The sequence below is a fragment of the Saccopteryx leptura genome, chromosome 2 (assembly GCF_036850995.1).
Source record: "Saccopteryx leptura isolate mSacLep1 chromosome 2, mSacLep1_pri_phased_curated, whole genome shotgun sequence".
NCBI lineage: Eukaryota > Metazoa > Chordata > Mammalia > Chiroptera > Emballonuridae > Saccopteryx > Saccopteryx leptura.
In genome coordinates, this window is record NC_089504.1 from 44,593,184 (window position 1) to 44,614,874 (window position 21,691).

A 21,691-nucleotide genomic window follows, 5' to 3' on the forward strand; every position below is an offset into this window, starting at 1 on the left:
ATCCAATCAAAAGACATAGGGTAGCTGCATGGTTAAGAAAACAGGACCCGTACATATGCTGTCTATAAGAGACACACCTTAAAACAAAAGATGCACATAGACTAAAGGTAAAAGGATGGAAAAAAACATTTCATGCAAATGGAAATGAAAAAAAAGCTGGGGTAGCAATACTTATATCAGACAAAATGGACTTTAAAACAAAGGCTATAGTAAGAGATAAAGAAGGCCACTACATAATGATAAAGGGAGCAATCCAACAGGAAGATATAACCATTATAAATATCTATGCACCTAATATAAGAGCACCTAAAAATATAAAGCGGACTTTGATGGATATAAAGGGCAAGATCAACAGCAATAGTATAAGGTAGGGGATTTCAATACCCCACTAACATCACTAGATAGATCCTCAAAAAATAAAATTAACAAAGAAACAGCAGACTTAAAGGACACACTAGATCAACTCCATTTAATAGATATCTTCAGAACCTTCTACTGTAAAGCAGCAGAATATACATTCTTTTCAAGTGCTCATGGTACATTCTCTAGGATAGACCACATGTTAGGGCACAAAAGTGGTCTCAACAAGTTTAAGAAGATTGAAATCATATCAAGCATTTTCTCTGATCACAATGGCATGAAACTAGAAATCAACCATAACAGAAAAACTCAAAAATTCTGAAACACATGGAAACTAAATAGCAGGTTGTTAAATAATGAATGGATTAACAATGAGATCAAAGAAGAAATAAAAATTCCTAGAAATGAATGATAATGAGCATACAGCAACTCAAAATTTATGGCACACAGTAAAAGCAGTACTGAGAGGGAAGTTCATAGCACTACAGGCATACTTTAAGAAGCTAGAAAAAGTTCAAATAAACAACTTAACCCTGCATCTAAAAGAACTAGAAAAAGAACAGCAAGTAAAGCCCAGATGTAGTAGAAGGAAGGAAATAATAAAGATTAGAGAGGAAATAAATGACATAGAGGCTAAAGAAACAATACAGAGAACCAATGAAACCAAGAGCTGGTTATTTGAAAAGGTAAACAAGATTGATGAACCTTTAACTAGACTCACCAAGAAAAAAAGAGAGAGGACTCAAATAAATAAAATTAGAAATGAGAGTGGAGAAATAACAACTGACACAACAGAAATACAAAATATTGTAAGAAAATACTATGAAGAACTGTACGCCAAAAAACTAGACAACCTAGATGAAATGGACAAATTCCTTGAAACATACAATCTTCCCAAAATCAATCTGGAAGAATCAGAAAACCTAAACAGACTGATTACAAAAAATGCGATTGAAACCGTAATCAAAAAACTCCCAACAAAGAAAAGTCCTGGGCCTGAAGGCTTCACAAGTGAATTCTACCAAATATTCAAAGAAGAACTAACTCCTATCCTTCTCAAGCTATTTCAAAAATTTCAAGAGGAAGGAAGACTTCCAAGCTCCTTTTATGAGGCAAGCATAATTCTGATTCCAAAACCAGGCAAAGACAACACAAAGAAAGAAAATTATAGACCAATATCCCTGATGAATTTAGATGCTAAAATCCTCAACAAAATATTAGCAAACTGGATCCAGCAATATATGAAAAAAATCATACACCATGATCAAGTGGGATTTATTCTTGGGAGGCAAGGCTGGTACAATATTCACAAATCAATCAATTTGATTCATCACATAAAAGGAAGGAGAAAAGCCACATAATAATTTCAATAGATGCAGAAAAAGCATTTGATAAAATCCAGCACCCATTCATGATCAAAACTCTCAGCAAAGTGGGAATACAGGGAACATATCTAAACTTGATAAAGGCCATCTATGACAAACCCACAGCCAATATCATACTCAATGGGCAAAAATTAAAGCAATTTCCTTAAGATCAGGAATAAGGCAGGGGTATTCCCTTTCACCACTCTTATTCAACATAGTCCTGGAAGTCCTAGCCACAGCAATCAGACATGAAGAAGAAATAAAAGGCATCCAAATTGGAAAAAGAAGAAGTAAAACTATTATTATTTGCAGATGATATGATATTGTATATAGAAAACCCTAAAGTCTCAGTCAAAAAACTACTGGACCTGATAAATGTATTCAGCAAGGTGGCAGGATATAAAATTAATACTCAGAAATCAGAGGCATTTGTATACACAAACAATGAACTGTCAGAAAGAGAAATTATGGAAACAATCCCCTTCATTATTGCAACCAAAAAAAAAAAAAGTACCTAGGAGTAAATTTAACTAAGGAGATTAAAGATTTATACTCGGAAAATTATAAAACATTGGTAAGAGAAATCAAGAAAGATACAAACAAGTGGAAGCATATACCATGATCATGGTTAGGAAGAATAAACATCATTAAAATGTCTATATTACCCAAAGAAATTTATAAATTCAATGCAATACCGATTAAAATACCAATGACATACTTCATAGATATAGAACACATATTTCAAAAATTTATATGGAATCAAAAAAGAACACGAATAGCCTCAGCAATCTTGAAAAGGAAGAATAAAGCGGGAGGTATCATACTTCCCGATATCAAGTTATACTACAAGGCTATTGTACTCAAAACAGCCTGGTGCTGGCATAAGAACAGGCATATAGATTAATGGAACAGAACCCACAACTGATGGACAACTGATATTTGACAAAGGAGGTAAGGGCATACAATGGAGTAAAGACAGCCTCTTTAACAAATGGTGTTGAGAAAATTGGACATCTACCTGCAAAAAAATGAAACTAGACCACCAACTTACACCATTCACAAAAATAAACTCAAAATGGGTAAAAGACTTAAATGTAAGCTGTGAAACCATAAGCATCTTAGAAGAAAACATAGGCAGTAAGCTCTCCCGACATCTCTCGCAGCAATATATTTGCCGATTTATCTCCACAGGCAACTGAAATAAAAGACAGGATAAACAAATGGGACTATATCAAACTAAAATGCTTTTGCACAGCTAAGACAATAAGAACAGAAAAAAAGACTACACGATGGGAGAATATATTTGACAATACATCTGATAAGGGGTTAATAACCAAAATTTATACAGAACTTGTAAAACTGAACAACAGGAAGACAAAAAATCTAATAAAAAATGGGCAAAAGAAATGGATAGACACTTCTGCAAAGAGAACATACAGATGGTCAATAAGGAGATGAAAAAATGCTCAACATCACTAATCATTAGAGAAATGCAAATTAAAACCACAATGAGATATCACCTCACACCAGTCAGAATGGCGCTCATCAACAAAACAACACATAATAAGTGCTGGTGAGGATGTGGAGGAAAGGGAACCCTTCTGCACTGCTGGTGGGAATGCAGACTGGTGCAGCCACTGTGGAAAACAGTATGGAGATTCCTCAAAATATCAGAAATCGAACTGCCTTTTGACCCAGCTATCCCACTTTTAGGAATATACCCGAAGAACACTATAGCACTGTCCAAAAGGAGAAATGCACCCCCATGTTTATGGCAGCATTGTTCACAGTAACAAAGATCTGGAAACAGCCCAAGAGTCCGTCAGAGGACGAGTGGATTAAAAAGCTTTGGTACATATATACTATGGAATACTACTCAGCCATAAGAAATGATGACATCGGATCATTTACAATAACATGGATGGACCTTGATAACATTATACTGAGCAAAATAAGTAAATCAGAAAAAACAGAACTATATAATTCCATACATAGATGGGACATAAAAATGAGACTCAGAGACATGGACAAGAATGTGATGGTAACCGGAGGGGGGGGGGGAAGGATGGGGGGGAAGGAGAGGGAGGGGGTGGATGAGGGGAGGGGCACAAAGAAAACCAGATAGAAGGTGACAGAAGACAATTAGATTTTGGGTGAGGGGTATGCAACATAATCAAATGTCAAAATAATCTGGAGATGTTTTCTCTGAACATATGTACCCTGATTTATCAATGTCACCTTATTAAAATTAATAAAAAAATATTTCATGAAAGAACTCAACCCAAACGTTGTCGGAGTCCACCTGGGCATTTGGGAGGTCAGGGAAGTGGCGGTGCTGCTCTTAGGAGAGTGTTTCTGAGCAAATCAACCGACACAAATAATCACCAGGGGCAATCAGCTGTCAGAAAAAGGCCAATGCTTTTTTCACTTCTCTCATTCTGAGTAGACAGCTATTCGCTTTCTCTGAGAAATGTGTCCTTTGACCTGTTTTTCTGGAGGCACTCGGAGTGTTTATGTTGCTTGCGGTTTGGAGGCCTCCCACTGTGCTCCGTGTATGGAGAAGGCAGCGGCCTCCTGGAGGGGCTGGGAGGTGGGAGCTGAGGCTGACCCAGGGAAGCCTAGTGCTGCCACCCCTCTCCAGGAGAGGGTCATGGTGATGCTGTGCTAGCCACACCCGTCGAGCTTTTGGTGTCTTCTATAATCTGGGCACAGAGTTTAGTTTGAATTCGAAATGCTCCAATTAAAGTTCTTAATTTTTTTAGCAGACTGCCTTGCCCCCAGATCCTTAGGTCAACACTAACAGCAGCAACGAAATCAACAACAAACCATAGAAACTCCTTTACAGGTTTCTCATCCCTGTACCTCTGGGGAAATGGGAGCAGCAATCCTGCAGAGAAGACAGGAAGAGGGAGGTGGGGCTGCCCCTCCGCTCGGGCTCCAGTGGAAAGCGTGTCAGGCCCACCCTCAGCTCTCTAGGGCCAGAGGTGGGGGGCAGGTGGGCCCAGGGCAGATGAGTCCTCACAGGGGAAGAGGGCTCAGCAGGATGTTGTTCACTTAGCCAGCTTACTGGGGATTTTTCTCCTCTTTGCTAGGTGTGGTCTGCCACCCAGCTCTGCCAGCAGAACTGTCCCAGGTGTCGGCCAGTCTGGGTGTGGGTCTCATGTGCTCCTGCCTGTCTTAGGGCTTCCACTCCATGTTCTCTGGACTCTGCCTTGACAGGAGCCCCCTCCTCAGGCCTGTGCCCCCCTCTGCTTCCATCTTATTCTCTCTCTGCTCACTCTTTTTATCACAGCCCTCCTTTGTTGGCTCAGGCTGTTTGCAGAGGTGGACAGGGAGACGGGGCTTCTTGGCAGAGACTGTTACTATAGTTTCCATTTTTCTGAAGGCAAAGACCAAAATCCTTAAAGACAGGCCAAGGTCAGGTTCTGTTAAGTTGGAGGGAAGTCGTGCAGGAGTGTGTGTGTATGAGTGTGTGTGTGTGTGTGTGTGTGTGTGTGTGTGTGTGTGTGTGAGAGAGAGAGAGAGAGAGAGAGAGAGAGAGAATGTGAGAGAGAAAGACAGAGAGAAAGGTAATAACAGTAATAACATGGGGAAATGAACATCAGGTTTTTGTTTTATTTCTGCTAGTGCTCAGGCTCACGGCTCTTGTGCACGTAAGGCCTTCTGCCCAGAGCACTGCCCACTACCTGCCCTGGTTAACACCTTCTCATCCCTGATCTCAGCTCAGATGTCCCTCCTCAGACCAGCTCCCAGACTGGCCCTGTCACCCTAACCCGTACTCTCATTACATCTTTTCCCTCATAGCACACTCCACAGCTTGGAATATACATTTATCACTTATTTGCGTGGCTTCTAGACTAATCCATTTTCCCTCCTCAGCCTCACACTCCAGGAATATGGAGAGCGCCCTTCCTGAGCTTGGTGTGGTGCCCAGAGCAGGCTAGGCATTCAGTGAAGAATTCCCCAGTGAGTGAGCGAAGGCTTTGAGGGGCTCAGGCTGGGGATCACTGGCCACACAGAAGCTTTGAGCTGGAGCTCTGGCTGTGTGCACACTTTTGCTCAGAATTATAGAACATACTGTTCGTAGTGTGGATTTTTGAAATTAAGATATTGTGATTATCAGTATTTAAAAATGATCCTGAACCCCAGGAGACCATCTTTCTAATTTGTTGGATGTAACTGCATAAGGCGTAGAGTGCCTGATGTAGAGGCATCCTCAGCTATCACAGTAAGTCCGTGCCCCGTGCGTGACCTCTGGGCAGCCTGTGTTCTGGAGTGTTTCTCAGAGTGGTGTTTGCTCGTGTTTACCAGAGGCCTCAGAGTGCTGCCTCAGGGCTTGGCAGGGCTTCCTGTCCCTCATGTGTCTTAGTCATCTGCTGGTGCGGGTTCTCTCAAAGGGCACTGGGTCACGGTGACTTAATTAGGGAAATACTAAAAAGCCAGAGACCATTTCCATGGTGACATGAGCCCTCATGCCTTCTCTCGGGTGGTATACAGTAGGTACATTCTTTGTGACACGGTGAGTGACCTGTGTCTCCCACCAAGAAGCTGTCTCACGCGGCAGTGTTGGTACCGCAGCAAGAAACTCAGTGATGCCGCGTGTCACTGTCCGTCCTCCCCAGCCCTTTCAAATAGAAGTTGGGAAGGAATCCCCCGAGCATCAGGATTGTCTGTCCTTTATGCAAGTCGTGACGTTGTGACGGATTATGAGACAGAACGTACGGGTCAACAACATTTAAAAAGAGTAAAAAGAACATAGAAAAGATCAGGCTGTAAATACAGTGAAAAATTACTCTTTTCTGAATTTTTCTTTCAAGTGTGTGTGTGTGTGTTCCAACTCACGATAAAAAGTATTTCTTCCTGGCATTTAGAAATACCAGATTGCTACGCTTTATAACATGTCCTGCTTGGACTTTCCACCGTCACTACCATGTCTGCTTTACTTTTCTTAAAGGTATGCAAAGTCCAGTCAGATCAAGACTGTGTCAAGCAGCAAGATATTTTTTAAAGGAAGTAGATTCCGATATAGGTGGGTACCATGGTTCCATTTTGATGATGGGGTTGGGGTAGGGGACAGGCATTTACACTGGAATGTTTTGCTTCTAAATCACTACACTCTTCTGGCTTATGCCTCTATTTTGGTCCTCCCTTTCCACTTCATCTTTATGCTCATGGGCACCCTCAAATTCTACAGTAACCTCCCCACATGGAGGGAGAGTAGATGTGGCTTCCTAGAGCTGGGTCAGACCCTTGTGAAGTTTAAAAATAATGCATGTCCACACCCCTCCCTTCCGCTCTGTCTGTGCACAGACATGTGTTCTTGTCTTTTGCAGTGGTAAGGTTGCCAAAGAGGTGGTGGAGGCAAGCTCCAAAATCCAGAGGGAGCCTCCGGAGGTGCACAGGTGAGTGGGGTGCTCCCGGGGCTCTGGGATGCTTCTGGGATGGACAGAGGGATTTAAATGCTGGCTCTGCCAAATCCTCTGTGATGGGAAAGCGTGGCAGGGCACCAGATGCCAGGCTCCGTGTTGCCTTTCGGCCCTGGTTCCAGGCATGGCACTCTCCTGTCCTGGGAAGCTCTTTCAGGCAGATTTGGCTGAGTCACGGCGTGGCTCCATTTTGGGTTATTTGCTCTGTGGAGAGTTACTGGCTTGATTTGACTTTGAGGGTCACGTGTATAAGCAGGGTGTGTGTGAGGCAAGGCTGTGTCGTTTTCTGGCTGAGTCCATCATTCTGTCCTCTTAGAACTGCCCTCTGCTCCTGCCTCTGCTCAGGAGATGTGGCGGTTCCATCAGCCCCACTCCTAGGCTTTTTCACTGACAGGGTGGGGTGCTCATAGCTCATTGAACTCTTTATTTCCAAGGGTCACTTGCCAGAATGAGGACTTGATAATCATTGGTTCAAAGGTACATGTCTTCATTCAGGTGGTAGTATATGTAATTCTTAGCTATTAAATATTCTCTTGGCCATGTTGGACTTCATACCACCACAGTGTACACAAGTCATGGTACATCCTAAACCTCAAACATGCTGAATATCTGAAGATGAACATTGTCATCACGATGCTCCCCCTTTTGAGGGTAAGATCATCACAAGCTACTGTATTTCCCCATTTATAAGATGCTCCCATATATAAGATGCACCTTAATTTAGGGGCCTGAAATTTGAAAAAAAGACAACAAGCGTGAAAAAGCAGGAAATGCAAGTAAAAAAACTACAACCATTGTATAAGACGCACCCAGTTTTTAGACCCCAAATTTTTTGAAAAAGGGAGCGTCTTACACATGGGGAAATACGGTATGTTCTTTAGGAAGTTCCCACACACTGGTTGGCAGCTGTCCCTCCTTCCTGTCTTTGAACTAGGTGGAGTCTCCCTGAGGCTCAGGTGTGCCCCTTCTCTCTTTCCTGGGTGACTGGCTGAACTGGGTTCCTCTTGCCTTGTCACCTGCTTTGCTGGACAGGAGGAGATCATGGTCTCTCGGACGTGTGGGCATGCCCCCCAGTATGGGTGCCCCGATGTCACTCCTCTACCACGCAGGAGCAGAGACATCAGCATGAGAGCCATGCAGATAAGCGCAGATGATAATTCATTCCCTGTTTAGATGACCCAGTGGGAAGCTGTCACATGCAAGTCTGCCAAACCTGTCTTTCTTGCTTCGAGAAGCAGGAGGAAACTTTGGGGTGTGGGAAGCTGGAGCACTTGGCTGGGGCACCCTGGTTCACTCCCTGTGAAAGTCTTACAGCTCACACATCAATGACAAGTCTTTTTTTTTTTTTAAATAGCTCTTCTTCCACTGCAAATTGTGGTTACTCAGTGCAGGAAAAACAAATAAGAGGAAATGATAAAACATCATTTGTGACATTGGATCATTTACAACAACATGGATTATACTGAGTGAAATAAGTAAATAAGAAAAAAACTAAGAACTATATGATTCCATACATAGGTGGGACATAAAAATGAGACTCAGGGACATGGACAAGAGTGTGGTGGTTACCGGGAGTGGTGGGGGGAGAGGAGGGGTACAAAGAAAACCAGATAGAAGGTGACAGAAGACTATATGACCTTGGGTGATGGGTATGCAACATAATCAATCAGATGTCAAAATAACCTGGAGATGTTTTCTCTGAACCTATGTACCCTGATTGATTAATGTCACCCCATTAAAATTAATAATAATAATAACTCCCCCCCCAAAAAAATACCATATTATTTGAACTTTTCCAGAGTCTTTGGGCTGGAAGTGACCTTAGGGATTACCTGGTATGATGCTTCTATTTTGTAGACAAGGGAACTGGTGTGTTGGGGAAATTAAATGATTTATCTAAGGACATGCATTTGGGGAGGGGCACACGTGAGTCTGTGCATCTTCTGTCTGTAGCATCTGCCATTCTCTTAGAAGCTGGGAGACAGGCTACCTGAGGGGCCTAGCTTGGGCTTTCTTTAACTTGAAGCTTGAGTGTTTGATCTTAAGGAAACAGAGTGAAGTAATGCTGGGGAGCGTCTCGATGGCACAAACACAGAGCGGGCAACTGTTTTTAACCATGTACTTTCAGAGAGACAAATTCCAAATGCATAAAGCTTTCCAAGAGTCCTGTAGGTATAGTCTGTGGATGGTTAATGAGATCAGAAATTTTAAAATACTTCTCTTTTAAATTGAAGTTTTCATAATTAGTGGGAATTCAGGCTTCCTAGATCAGAGCTTTTCCAGGCTTACCTCGCTCCGGGATCCCCTGCAGATCATGTTAACACGAATTCTGATATGAATGAGCATTTCTAACAAGCTCCCAGGTGATGGCTATGTGGTCCATGGCCTAACACCTCAAATAGCCAGCCCTAGATGACTGAGGGTCAAAGGGATGAAGGAAGCAGGTTGGCCTTAATGAAAAGCTTTTTCTGGAGTGGACTGAACCACCAGAGGGGATATGGGAAATGAGGTACCACCTGATTTGTAGTTTCCCTTTCTGGAATCTTCTAAAATCCCCCAGGATTGTATACGAGGACCTGCAGACCCTGGGGAGACTGTCTGGCACCCCCCTTCTTTCCCGATTACATGTTTGTGAAAGCTGATTGAGTTCACATCCTCATGATGCCTCTCTGGTCCTCCGTTCCTTGGCAGTATCTCTCAAATCTTTGACAATACAAGGAAGATTTTATTTGAATTAATGATAATAGAGCCAACTCTGGAAGGACAGACAGGCTTGTGTCTGTGTTGGATATTCCATATTCCCCAACACCACCTAACACAAGACTGGGCACATAGTAGGTGGTCAGTACATATTTGTTGAGTAATTGTATGAAGAAGGAGCATGGGATGACAGCCCCACTTCTGTGATTTTCTGAGACCTGAGATCTGTCCAAGGTGCTGCCCTGGGGCCCTTGACCTCCCAAGGGGCAGCAGTGTGTGTGGTCAGAGCCACGGTGATGTGGGTCACTATTCTTGGCCCTTCCTGGTAGCCAGTTACATGGTAGGAAATTGTTTCCCATGATCAATTATTTTATTTCTTAATTTTTCTGACTTCTTTGATGTGGCTGTCAAAAGTGAGTATAATAATGAGCTCTCTTTCTCTGGCGGTGTTCAGAGATGACTGCTAGTCTAGAATGGTGACCATAAGTCTTCAGTTAGCTATTTCCTCACACTTGAGATTCTACTCTTCAAAGAACGACAAATTCATGGACTGCTACTCCTGCTGAGATGTGTGTGTCTAGAGAGAGACACAGACAGACAGACTGAGAACACTGTCTTGGGATTTTTATTTTTACTTTTTCAAAAAGAGAAGATGCTACTTCTCATTTTAGTTTGCTGATCCTTGCTGATGACAGGATCCCCAAGCAAGCCCACCAGACTGGCTATTTGGTGAAAATCACCTGCCCATCTCAGAGGCCTGGTGAGCCCAGGGATGGCTGTGTGAGCCACCTACCTGTGCACAGTAGCCACCACCAGGGGACACCCAGAGGTAGCATTTGTATCTAACATGAGCACCTGTCTAGGAGTCACAGTGGGTTCTAACCTTGCCTGTGTTGCTTGCCAGCTGTGTGGTTTTGGGTAAGTCACTACCCTTTTCAGATCAGTTTAAGTTTACTTATCTATAAAATGAGATTTATAATATCACTTAGCCCAACTTTGAGGTTTCATTATGATGATTAAAATAAAGTGATTTAAAAATTCTAAAGGGCCATACACATGTGAGATGGTGATATTATTATTATTGTCTCTCACTCAAAAATGGGGGGGTAGAAGCTGACAGACGTGTTTCCATTCGAGTCTGTTTAGATGGTGTTTTTGATAACAGGCTAGCAGCACTTCCTTTGCTCCGAGAAGGGGTGCAGAAACTCTGTGAGCCTTGTTTTGGTTGCTGTATTTTATGTTATCATTATTTAAAACCAATCTTAGAATATTCTTGTAGTTCCCCCCAAAAAACTTTCTACTCTGATAGAGTTCTTAAGCACAGTTTCATCTGGAAGCTGCTCTCTGCCCGGATGGCACACACGTGTGGGCTGCACAGTGGGTCAGGCATATTTGCATAGTCAGCTGATGGGTGGATTGTGAGAGTACAGAAACATGGTGTGGACCTCGCCTGGCCTGAGGGGACCCCGGCATAGAAGTTATTACCTCGGGGACTCAGGTGAAAGGGTGGAGCAGGAGCTGATCAGTCGTCAGCACATCCTAGAGAAAACTGCCTGACACAGTGAGACCCTGGACGACCGTGGATGGCAGGACACTAGGGCTCACAGGACGTGGTCAGGATCAAACATGCAGAAAGGCAGTGTGGGGCATGGCCAAAGTGCAGGGCTAGGAATCAGAGGATCTCGGTTTGAGTCCTGAGTCTGCCTTTCTGAGTGTTTTTAGTCAAATCATAAGATCGATGAGTCTCATTTTCCTCATCTGTAAATATGGTATTTTTTTCTTGCCAAGCTTATAGGCACATTGGAAAAAACAAATAAGATAACAGTGTATACAAATCACTGCATAAACTTAAGGGCCATTTGAATTTTGCTATTAAATTTATTAGAACAACTGTGCTTGAAGTCTGGATCAGTTGGCACCATTAAAAAGGTTATAAAAAGAGAGGTTAAAAAAAAGTAACCTTGAGTCTAAAGGAGTTGGTAGGGAAAGGTGGAAGTCTTGCATTTTGATTCTAGTTTAGCTTAAGTCTTTCCATCCAGCTGTCCTAGTGCCCAGGATCAAGGTCTGGTGCCCCGGATTCTTGGTCCTCCAGGAAAACCCCTAGTTGTATCCATCTTTGGGTTTATCTGAGTCTTGCACTTAGCAGGGAAGTTATTTGAATCTCTGAAGCATAGACTTGGAGAGTCTTAGGGTTGTAACCCACCAAAGGGACCATCTGGCCTAACCCTAGGCAGCCCCTAGACCCCCTGATCCTGGCCATGGATCTCTGCTGCATCAAAGCAGAGGAACCTGTGAGTGCAGGGGCTGAGTCAGCATTCTCCTGACCATCCAGTGCCAAGCGGGTGCCTGTCCCAGCACTAGACAATTGCCCAAACATTGCAATGTGGGGAGGCAAGCGGCAGGATGCTTGACATCTCCTACTGAAGAGTGTTGGGAGAATGTTGATGGGAAGCAAAAGACCCTCAATAAAAGTTCACTGCAGGCCCCTCCTTGTTGTAGCATATGCAGTGATGTCTGAAAGGCAGGACCGCTGCCAGCAAAGCTGGCCTGGAGGTCAGTGATGGAACACAGTGACTCAGAGGTGATTTGTGCAACAATGGGTTGGTGAGCTTTTCAGAGGTCAGAAAGCTACATGTGTCACACAAACATGGTGACATGCTGTCCTCTGCAGAGCTAGAATCAGTCATCTATGGCCACAGGTCCAGAGGATATCCCACAAAAGCTCAAAAACTGAGAACCCTTCCCAGAAAAAGATGGAAATTTTAATCTCCTCCTCTTATTCCTTCCTTCCTTCCTTCCTTCCTTCCTTCCTTCCTTCCTTCCTTCCTTCCTTCCTTCCTTCCTTCCTTCCTTCCCCTTTCTGACTCACCGCACTCACGCCAGGCTCACGCGAACTTCCTGAATGTTCCCATGGAACCTTGAGCTATCAGTCTCCTCCATGAGATGCATGTTTTTCCAGTTGTGGCTGTCGCATGTTAATGCATCGTGAAGTGCAAATAGAGGTCAAGACCAGCACTTAAAACAAAATGAAATAGAATTTAAAAGATCCCCAGTGAATTACACATAACAATAGCAACTATTGCTGCATGGAACATTCACTTTAGTTGTGTGTCTTCTGTATGTGTGCATGTATTTTATATGTACAGAGAGGTAATATTTCTTAAAGTGTCTCAGTGAAACAAGTTTGAAAACTGCTGTTCTACACAGTTACTGAGGCAAGGACCACAGTTCCCTAGATCAGGGCAGTATGTACATATTGCAAAATAAGTAATTATAGAATGAAATAATGAAGAAAAGGACTCCATGGTCAAGCAAGTCCTCATAAATTTTCTTTCCAGCCAGTGCCAGCTGTAGGGGGTTTTCAGTTTGTGATGCTATCAGGCATCCTGATATTCCCCAATGCCCTGTCCCCCATTCCCAACAGTAATGCCCACCTGGGGTGAAAGGCCGTTCAGTCAACTGGTCTGGGGAACACTCTGGCCAGTCTGAAATGGCAATTATGTCAAGCCAGGATTGCAATTAGTTTCAAACCTGAACACCCTTTCAGGGTGCCACTTGAAGTGCTGTAAGGCAAATAAGAATGGATGAGCCAGTCTCTGCCCTAGGAGAGCTTATCAAGGTGGGGCTCATTATGATTAGTGCAACCGTATTTACAGAGAGACAGAGGTGGTGAACGTAGTGAGTTGTAGAAGAATGGAGAGTGAGCAGAGAACAGGAGAGTGTGTATTGTGAGGCCAATCCAGAGGAGTAGTTAGGGGAAGGAGACGTTTGACACCATCTTTGGAGGATGAGTTGGTTTTGGTTTTGGCAGAAAAGGTGCTCGCTCCCCCACCAGAGGCCCCCACCTTCCTCTCTGTGAGGCCGGAGCCCACCCCCTGCAGCGAGCAGTGTATATGGGATTCCCAGGCAGCCTGTAGTCTTGATGGGACACACATGGTTTCCTTGACGTCTGCTGCCTATCACAGCCACTGACACACATGTGTGCTCCTTTTTTTTAAAAAAAATTTTCCATTGATTTGAAAGGAAGGAAAGAGGAGGTGGGAGAGAGAAAAAGAGAGGGGAAGGGTGTGAGAGAGAGTGAATCATCAACCTGTTCCACTTAGTTGTGCACTCATTGATTGCTTCTCATATGTGCCCTGGCTGGGGATCGAACCTGTGACCTCGGTGCACTGGGGTACGGTGCTCTATCTACTGACCCACCCAGCTAGGGCCACATGTGTACTCCTTGCAAAAGAAAGCAGCACTGGGTTCTGTAACTGGCAGATGACTGGGGTGTGAATTTGAACAAAAATGTTAAATACTGATATTCAACGTTGGACATCCAGCAACACTACAGTAGCTCGTAGCTATGGGACATCTGTGCCACCTGCCTAGTAGAGGTTTTGTTTTTGTTTTTTGGTGGTTATTAAATTAGTTTGAGTCTTTCCCCTTATTCACTTTTCTGCATGTCTAGTTCAGTGATACCTGCCTCCCATGCCTTTTTGAAATGCCTGTGTTGTTAACCTAGCATGCCCAAGTCTAACAACATATGGGGAAATATATTTTCTTTCACTGTTTTGCATTAGAACACACAGACATTTTGTCAGGACCTTAAGGATAAAAAGGGCCATGTGTCTTGAATGTTATATTGTGTTTCACTGGCATAACCCACTTTGAGAGTCTACAGTCTACAGTATGAGATGGAGGGGCCGGTGTCTACAATGGAAACCAACTCCCTCTGGTTGTCTGTTTGCAGAGCCAACATTACTCAGAGCCGCAGTTCCCACTCCTTGAACAAACAGCTCATCATTAACATGGAGCCCCTGCAGCCCCTGCTGCCTTCCCCCAGTGAGCAGGAAGAGGACTTCCCACCAGGTGAGGGTAAGTACCTGTCCTCCCAGAGGCCACCATGGCAGGCTTACCCTGGAAGAATGAGCGAGGAGGCACCGATCCTGGGTGCTTGGGTAATGGTTGGGGTGGGGGTGGGCGTGAGTCATAAACTGTGTTTTTAGTAATTGTTTGCAGCTGGAAGACTGCATTGTCTTGAGAGTTCTATCAGTTTCTCCTGGAGAGAATTCACTGATACAAAGCATCCCTAAAATTACACATTAAAGCAGTAATAGTTAGTGTTAGACGTGCACTGCTTTATATAGTAGCCACTAGCTGGGTGTGGCTATTTAAAACCATGTTTAAATTAGTTAAAAAATTCTGTTCCTCATCCACATTAGCTAGATTTCCAATGCTTGATAGTCACGTGTGCCGAATGGCTACCATCTTAGCTCAGACTGAGAACATGCTCATCACTGCAGAAAGCGCTATTGGATGGCGAGGTTTTTGGTAATCACAATCAAATTACTGGTTATAAAGAATCATCCACAAGTATCTCCACACTGGTCATCCCCTTTCTGATTCAGTATTTCTCCGGCCTCTATTCCCTTTTCCATAAGTCCCTGTCTGACAGTTTTGATATAAGCTAAAATATGTAGAGTCTACTTCAATCCAAAAGTTGTTATATTTTTAAGACTATAATATGTGTACTTCCAGGCTTATTTTTGTGCTTTTAAGAACTCACTTCAGGGAAGGATCTCATCATATATGCTTGCTGCAGATACCTGGTAAAACAAATACCACACTCCTATTAATTTCAAAGGAAATTAACACATTGTCAATTATACATAGAAGTTATTTCATGTCACTGGCTATTTTTTTTATAATTGAGTATGAAAGTAAAACAATCTAAATAAACTTCAGTATACTTTATTTATACATAATAAGTTTAAATAAAACTTTGTACATATCTGCTACATATTATATATTTTATTATTTTTTTGGTGTGGTATACTGTATAGCAATCACCTACGGGTAATGGTACGCAACATGTTTTACAAATATATCTGGTTTCGCTGTGCTTTCCTTTTGAAACACACACTTTACACGTTCTAGTTGGATTGAACACGACAAAGAAAGATTTTACAGCATCCTTGATATGTATGTTCACACTGCGAGCGTTTAGAAGATAGTCCAAGTTTAGATGGCTCAACACTGATTTGTTTTTGTTTACCGTACCTTTGATTTTGTGATCTCACGCTTGGAGGAGTGGGAAGAAAAGGAGTCCGCATGAAAATATAGAACGGTCTGCTGTTTTTTGAATTTCACCCTTCAGGGCGAAGAGTCACAAATACAATAATCCTGTATTACCCTGAGTTTCAAAAATTGAAATAGCCAATGCAAGTGCAAACACGAGCTAACTTGTGAGCGGTCAACAATGTGTTAAAAAGCAACTCACTTGCAATAAAGTTATTGGAACCCTGAACTCAAACATAACATGTTTTCCTTCACTTTATGTGATTTTGGTTTCATCATTTAAAATCTGGATACTGGGCACTTTCAAGACAGCAGGCCACTCTGTCCCCCAAAGATCACCTTTACTGCAGCTTAATTCAAGTCAAGAGTTCTTTCCATAGGGAAACAGTTCAGATAGGAATATGGCTTGGTATGCTAATACTCTTGTGGGAGAGATAGCAGCAGCTAATTCACACTGAAGTGTAAAGAGTTTGTCTATCTTCTCCCGGAAAAAAAAAAAGACAAAACAAAAAACTTGTTAGTTGTTAGTACTGGGCAACTGGAGGCCCCAAATCCCATGGGTGAAAGGAAAGCATGTCCAAGACAAAGAATAGGGTCTCAGAAGACACCTTCCCCCAGCGGGGCCACAAAATAATGATGATGAGGACAGCCTTGTTATATGTAATAGCCTAATTTACACTCTGTTTCAACAACTAACTTTGTAAGCTTTGCACTAAATTAATTTTAGGGTCTCTGGGTCCATGTTTCTTGTCTGCATTTTTTAGCACCTTCTCTGTTTTTGTATGCTTTTCAAGTGAAGTAGAAGCAGCTTTCATTGCTGATCATCAGTGATTTTCTGAGCTTCCTCCCAAATGCCTAGAATATTGGTCTGAGAGGAAGTCAATTTTTCTGGAGCTCATGATAATCCCAAATCTGGATGGAGAAGAGGAAGGGGGGAAGAACAGCCCAAGCTTGGGACTGTGACTGTGCCTTCTCTGCAAATAGGGAAACCTCGATGGGAAGGGAAGTTGGAAGACCAGACGGGTTGAACAGTTAGCATGGGGATGTGGAAGCCAGGCTACAGGTGCTCAGGAGCCCCAGCATTTGAAGGGGAACTGGGCAAGCTTTCTCCGGATCCCTACCCCATTCAATTAGATACTTCAGCTTTGCTTCATTTTTCTATAATGCAGTTCCACTGCTAAATGCTAACATGTCTTTAACATGACATAGGTGTGAACAACAACAACAACAACAAAAATATATATTATAATTAATTGCTGTAAAAATAAAAAAAATTTATATATGTTAGAACCCATAAGCTACCTTTTAAATATTTTCAGTAACTTTAAGGAAGAATCTTAAATTCTTTTACCAGCTGTAAACTGAAACTGATAGATCTTTTTATTAACAAGTCCTAATTAGCTTTATAAATGTCTAAAGGCATTCATTCATTCCTTAATACAACTCTGATGAAGACAAGGTATACAATTAATATACTATACTTGGTATGTGCTAGCTGTTGTGACCTATAAAAATGAAGACATTCTCTTCCCTGGCGGCTCACTGCCTGTTTGGGAGATGGCAGTGGGGTCTCAGAGACTCTGCCTGCTGATTGAATTGTGTGCTCACTTTTCTGCATGCCTCAGTGCCTCAAGCTGCTTGGAGAGCACCTTGTTCCCTCTTTGTCTCATTAGAATGCCTGACATGAAATTGATGGGCAAAGGAATAAATGGATGAGAAGGACAGGCAAAAGGAATTGTGGGTCCACCTGCATTGGTTGCTTATGTGGCTTTGGGGAAGAGGGGTTAGGGGAACAGTGAGAAGTGAGGCAGAAAGGTAGGAAAGGACCAGATCATGATGAGCTCACACGACTTCCTGGAGAGTTTAGGCTGTAATCTGAGGGCAGTTGGGAGGCACTGGAGGATCCTAGCGTGGAAATGACCTGATTGGAATTGTGTTTTGTATCATTTGTGGTTGCAGAGGGCATATGAGAGGCGGGTCTGACTGAAGCAATTTTTCAACCTCAAAAGTATTGACCTTTAGGGCTGGATAATACTTTGTTGGTTCTGGCTTGTGCATTATTCAGTGTTTAGCAGTACCCCTGGTTTCTACCCAGTAGGAGACCCTGAGTAACAAAATTGGTCCCTGGCTGAGAATCACTGGGTTGGAGGCATGGAGACCACACAGGAACCATTGCATTAGGCCAGAGAATGGACAATCAAGAGCTGAATTGAGGCCATGAGACTGGAGGCTAGGAAGGATGGGGTGGGGTTCAAGCTAAGACTTGCCAAGATGGGGTCACTGACTGCATGGCAGGTATGCAGCCGTGGACTCCGTCCGGGTTTTGCTCTTGCCTCCCAGACTTTGACTGAGAGTGAAAACTTTAACCTCTTCAAAGATGAGACACTTAAGGCACCGGAAGGTGCAAGTTAGTATCACAGAGGGAAAATTGATTTTATGTAGATATTGAAAATATCTTTTGTTTAGTTAGATACTGCACATTGCTCCACTGAGCATCAAACATGGAGTGGACAGACATGGACAGCACAGCTCACTTTTGATATCTCTGTTCCCCATCTCTACATAGTGGCTTAGATTCTTTTTAAAATTTTTATTGAATTTATTGGCGTGGCGTTGGTTATTGTGCACTAGAAAATTATACAGGTTTCAGGTCCACAATTCTACAATTACATCATCTATAGACTGCATTGTGTGTTCACCCCCAAGTCAAGTCTTCCTCCATCACCATCTATCTTTCCTCTACCCTCCTCTGCTTCCCCCCATCCTCCCTTTCCTCCTACAATCCTCATTCTGTTGTCTGTGTCTGTAAGTTTTTTCTTTATTTAACCCCTTTACCTTTTATACCCAGCCCCACCCCTGCCCCTCTGATAGCTGTCATTCTGTTCTTAGTATCTATGAGTCTGTTTCTATTTTGTTTGTTTATTTTGTTCATTAGATTCCACATATAAATGAAATCATATGTCTTTCTTTAAGTGGCTTATTTTACTTAGCATAATAATCTCCAGATCCATCCATGCTGTCACAAAAGGTAAGATTTACTTCTTTTTTTATGGCTGAGTAGTATTCCACTGTCTAAATGTACCTCAGCTTTTTTATTCACTCATCTACTGATGGACACTTGGGCTGTTACCAGATCGTGGCTATTGTAAATAACACTGCAATGAACATAGGGAAACATATATTCTTTCGAATTAGTGCTTCAGGTTTCTTTGGATAAATTCCTAGAAGTGTACTCTCTGGATCATAAGGCAGTTCCATTTTTAATTTTTTGAGGTAACTCCATAATGCTTTCTACAGTGGCTGCACCAATCTGAATTCCATCAACAGTTCATGAGGGTTCCCTTTTTTTCACAGCCTTGTCAACACTTATTGTTTGTGGATTTATTGATGGAAGCCATTCTGACAGGTGTGAGGTGATATCTCATTGTGGTTTTAATTTGTATTTCTCTGATGATTAGTGACGTTGAGCATCTTTCATATATCTATTGGCTATCTGTATGTCTTTGGAGAAGTGTCTATTCAGGTCCTTTGCTCGTTTCTTAATTGGATTATTTGTTTTTTGGTGCTGAGTTTTATAAGTTCTTTGTAAATTTTGGATATTAAGCCCTTATCAGATGTATCAGAAAATATGTTCTCCCATTCAGTGGATTGTCTTTTCATTTTGTTTATGGTTTCCTTTGCTGTACAAAACCTTTTTAGTTTGATGTAGTCCCATTTGTTTATTTTTTCTTTTGTTTCCTCTGCCTGAGGTGATGTATCAAAAAAAATATTACTAAGAGAAATTTCTGAAATTTTACTTCCTGTTTTCTTCTAAAATTTTTATGGTTCAAGTCTAACATTAAAGTTGTTAATCCATTTTGAATTTATTGTGTATGGTGTAAGAAGGTAGTCTAATTTCATTTTTTTGCACATATCTATTCAATTTTCCCAACACCATTTATTGAACACACTATCTTTACCCCATTGTATGTTTATGCCATCTTTGTCAAATATTAATTGACTATAAAGGTGTGGATTTATTTCTGTGCTTTCTGTTCTGTTCCACTGATCTATGTCCGTTTTTATGCCAATACCATGCTGTTTTGATTACTATGGCCTTGTAGAATAGTTTGATATCAGGTAGTATGATTCCTCCAACTTTGTTCTTCTTTCTCAAGATTGCTGTTGCTATTTGGGGTCTTTTGTGGTTCCATATCAATTTTTGGAATATTTGTTCTAGTTCTGCGAAATGTGTCATTGATATCTTGATAGAAATTGTGTTGAATCTATAGATTGGTTTGGATAGTGAGGAAATTTTAATGATGTTAATTCTTCCTATCCATGAACACAGTATATGCTTCCAGTTGTTTGTATCATCTTCAGTTTCTTTTTTCAGTGTCTTATAGTTTCCTGAGTAGAAGTCTTTTATATTCTTGGTTAAATAGTGCCTCATATTCTTGTTTGAGGGAATTTCAAAGCTTACTTTGTAATTACTGGATCTGTAAATAGGTTAGGGTTGGCAGTGTGAGTCCTATTAAAGGAGTTGTCTGACTAGGAATTTTTAAAAATCAGGCTTGGAGAAGAAAGAATATCTTACGCTGACCCTTGGAGGCCCTACCTCTGTGAAGTCCTGGGAGAGTTCTGATGCCTAGTGCCACATGAGTGCCATGGTGGTGGCATATCTGCTGCTACCATGAATCTCCAAGGTTACCATCACCCATTTGTCTGAAAAGATTTTTCTGTTCTTTCCAGAATTTCAAGTTTCTCAAAGACAGCTGCGCAGAGCATGATTGCCCAGAGTAGCCCAGTGACACTCTGGGGGCATGTGTAACCTCATTCACCCATACAACAGCTGGAGGATTAGCTCTGAAGCTGGCTGTGTCTCAGAAGAGGAAAAACAAAATCAGTTCCTAGGCACCATCAGAAAAGTTTCCATTGTTACTCGAAGTTGCTCAGTGATGGGATCTGAACAGATTAGAGCTGTGGATGAAAATGGAAACTGTTTGAAAACTGCCACTTAGAGCTTTTAAAAGATTCAGGAGAAGGAAAAAATTGAGAGTTGAATTTTTCAGGGTGAAAATTACATTTTAAGGAGTGACTTATCTGAATAAGATCACATGCAAAATGAAGGGTCTTTATAGTGTAGAAAGCGAAATGCTTGCGTGTTTTGTTGGTATATGTTTTATTGGCATATATTTTTCATTATGGAGAAATGCCGCATCATGGTATAGAGGAGAATGAAATTAACCATGTGAAACGTGGTAGTTGGCAATTACTAATGCCTGTTGATGATCCTCTTGATCACCAGAGCAATGACTCAGGCTGGCAGAATTAAAGAGGCAGGACACCCCTGGTGTCCTGCTGTCTTCACTTGATAGACAAAACTAAGAGTTGAAAATGTTTGACACCTTCTTGTGGAATACTGGGGACACAAACATTTCTACAAAGGAATGTCTTGGGGATGGTATTGTGGTTGGATGGAGGGTGGCTTGAAGCTGCTCTGGGGTATGATTGAGAAAATGTCTACATCAAAGAATAGGTGGAAATTAAGGAGGGTGGGAAAACTAACTCCCCCAAGCCACTCTTGAGCACTGTCCCTGTAAATGTATGTGTGAGATAGATATGGCTCCCTGTGTGTGGGGGAGGGGCAGAGAGGTTGTTTAAAGGGTTGTTTACAGTGTTTGGCCCTAACAGCTATTGGTGGCACAATCGAAATTCTAGAAAGTCTGTATGTAAACCTATGAAGGCATTTTGAGTATATAAAAAGAGTACTGTCTTCATCCATCAAGCATGCCA

The 21,691-nt window shown here is 42.1% G+C and overlaps 1 protein-coding gene across 4 annotated transcripts in view; it reads left to right on the forward strand.

The window, feature by feature from the left end:
* Positions 1–21,691, forward strand: part of FRMD3 (FERM domain containing 3) — a 345,965-nt gene that overhangs the window by 286,300 nt on the left and 37,974 nt on the right. For all 4 annotated transcript variants that reach the window (XM_066367922.1, XM_066367920.1, XM_066367919.1 and 1 more), the window contains exons 11-13: positions 6,682–6,756; positions 7,061–7,129; positions 14,589–14,713. In XM_066367922.1, coding sequence (XP_066224019.1) covers positions 6,682–6,756; positions 7,061–7,129; positions 14,589–14,713 — 269 coding nt within the window. The remainder of the gene's footprint in view (positions 1–6,681; positions 6,757–7,060; positions 7,130–14,588; positions 14,714–21,691) is intronic.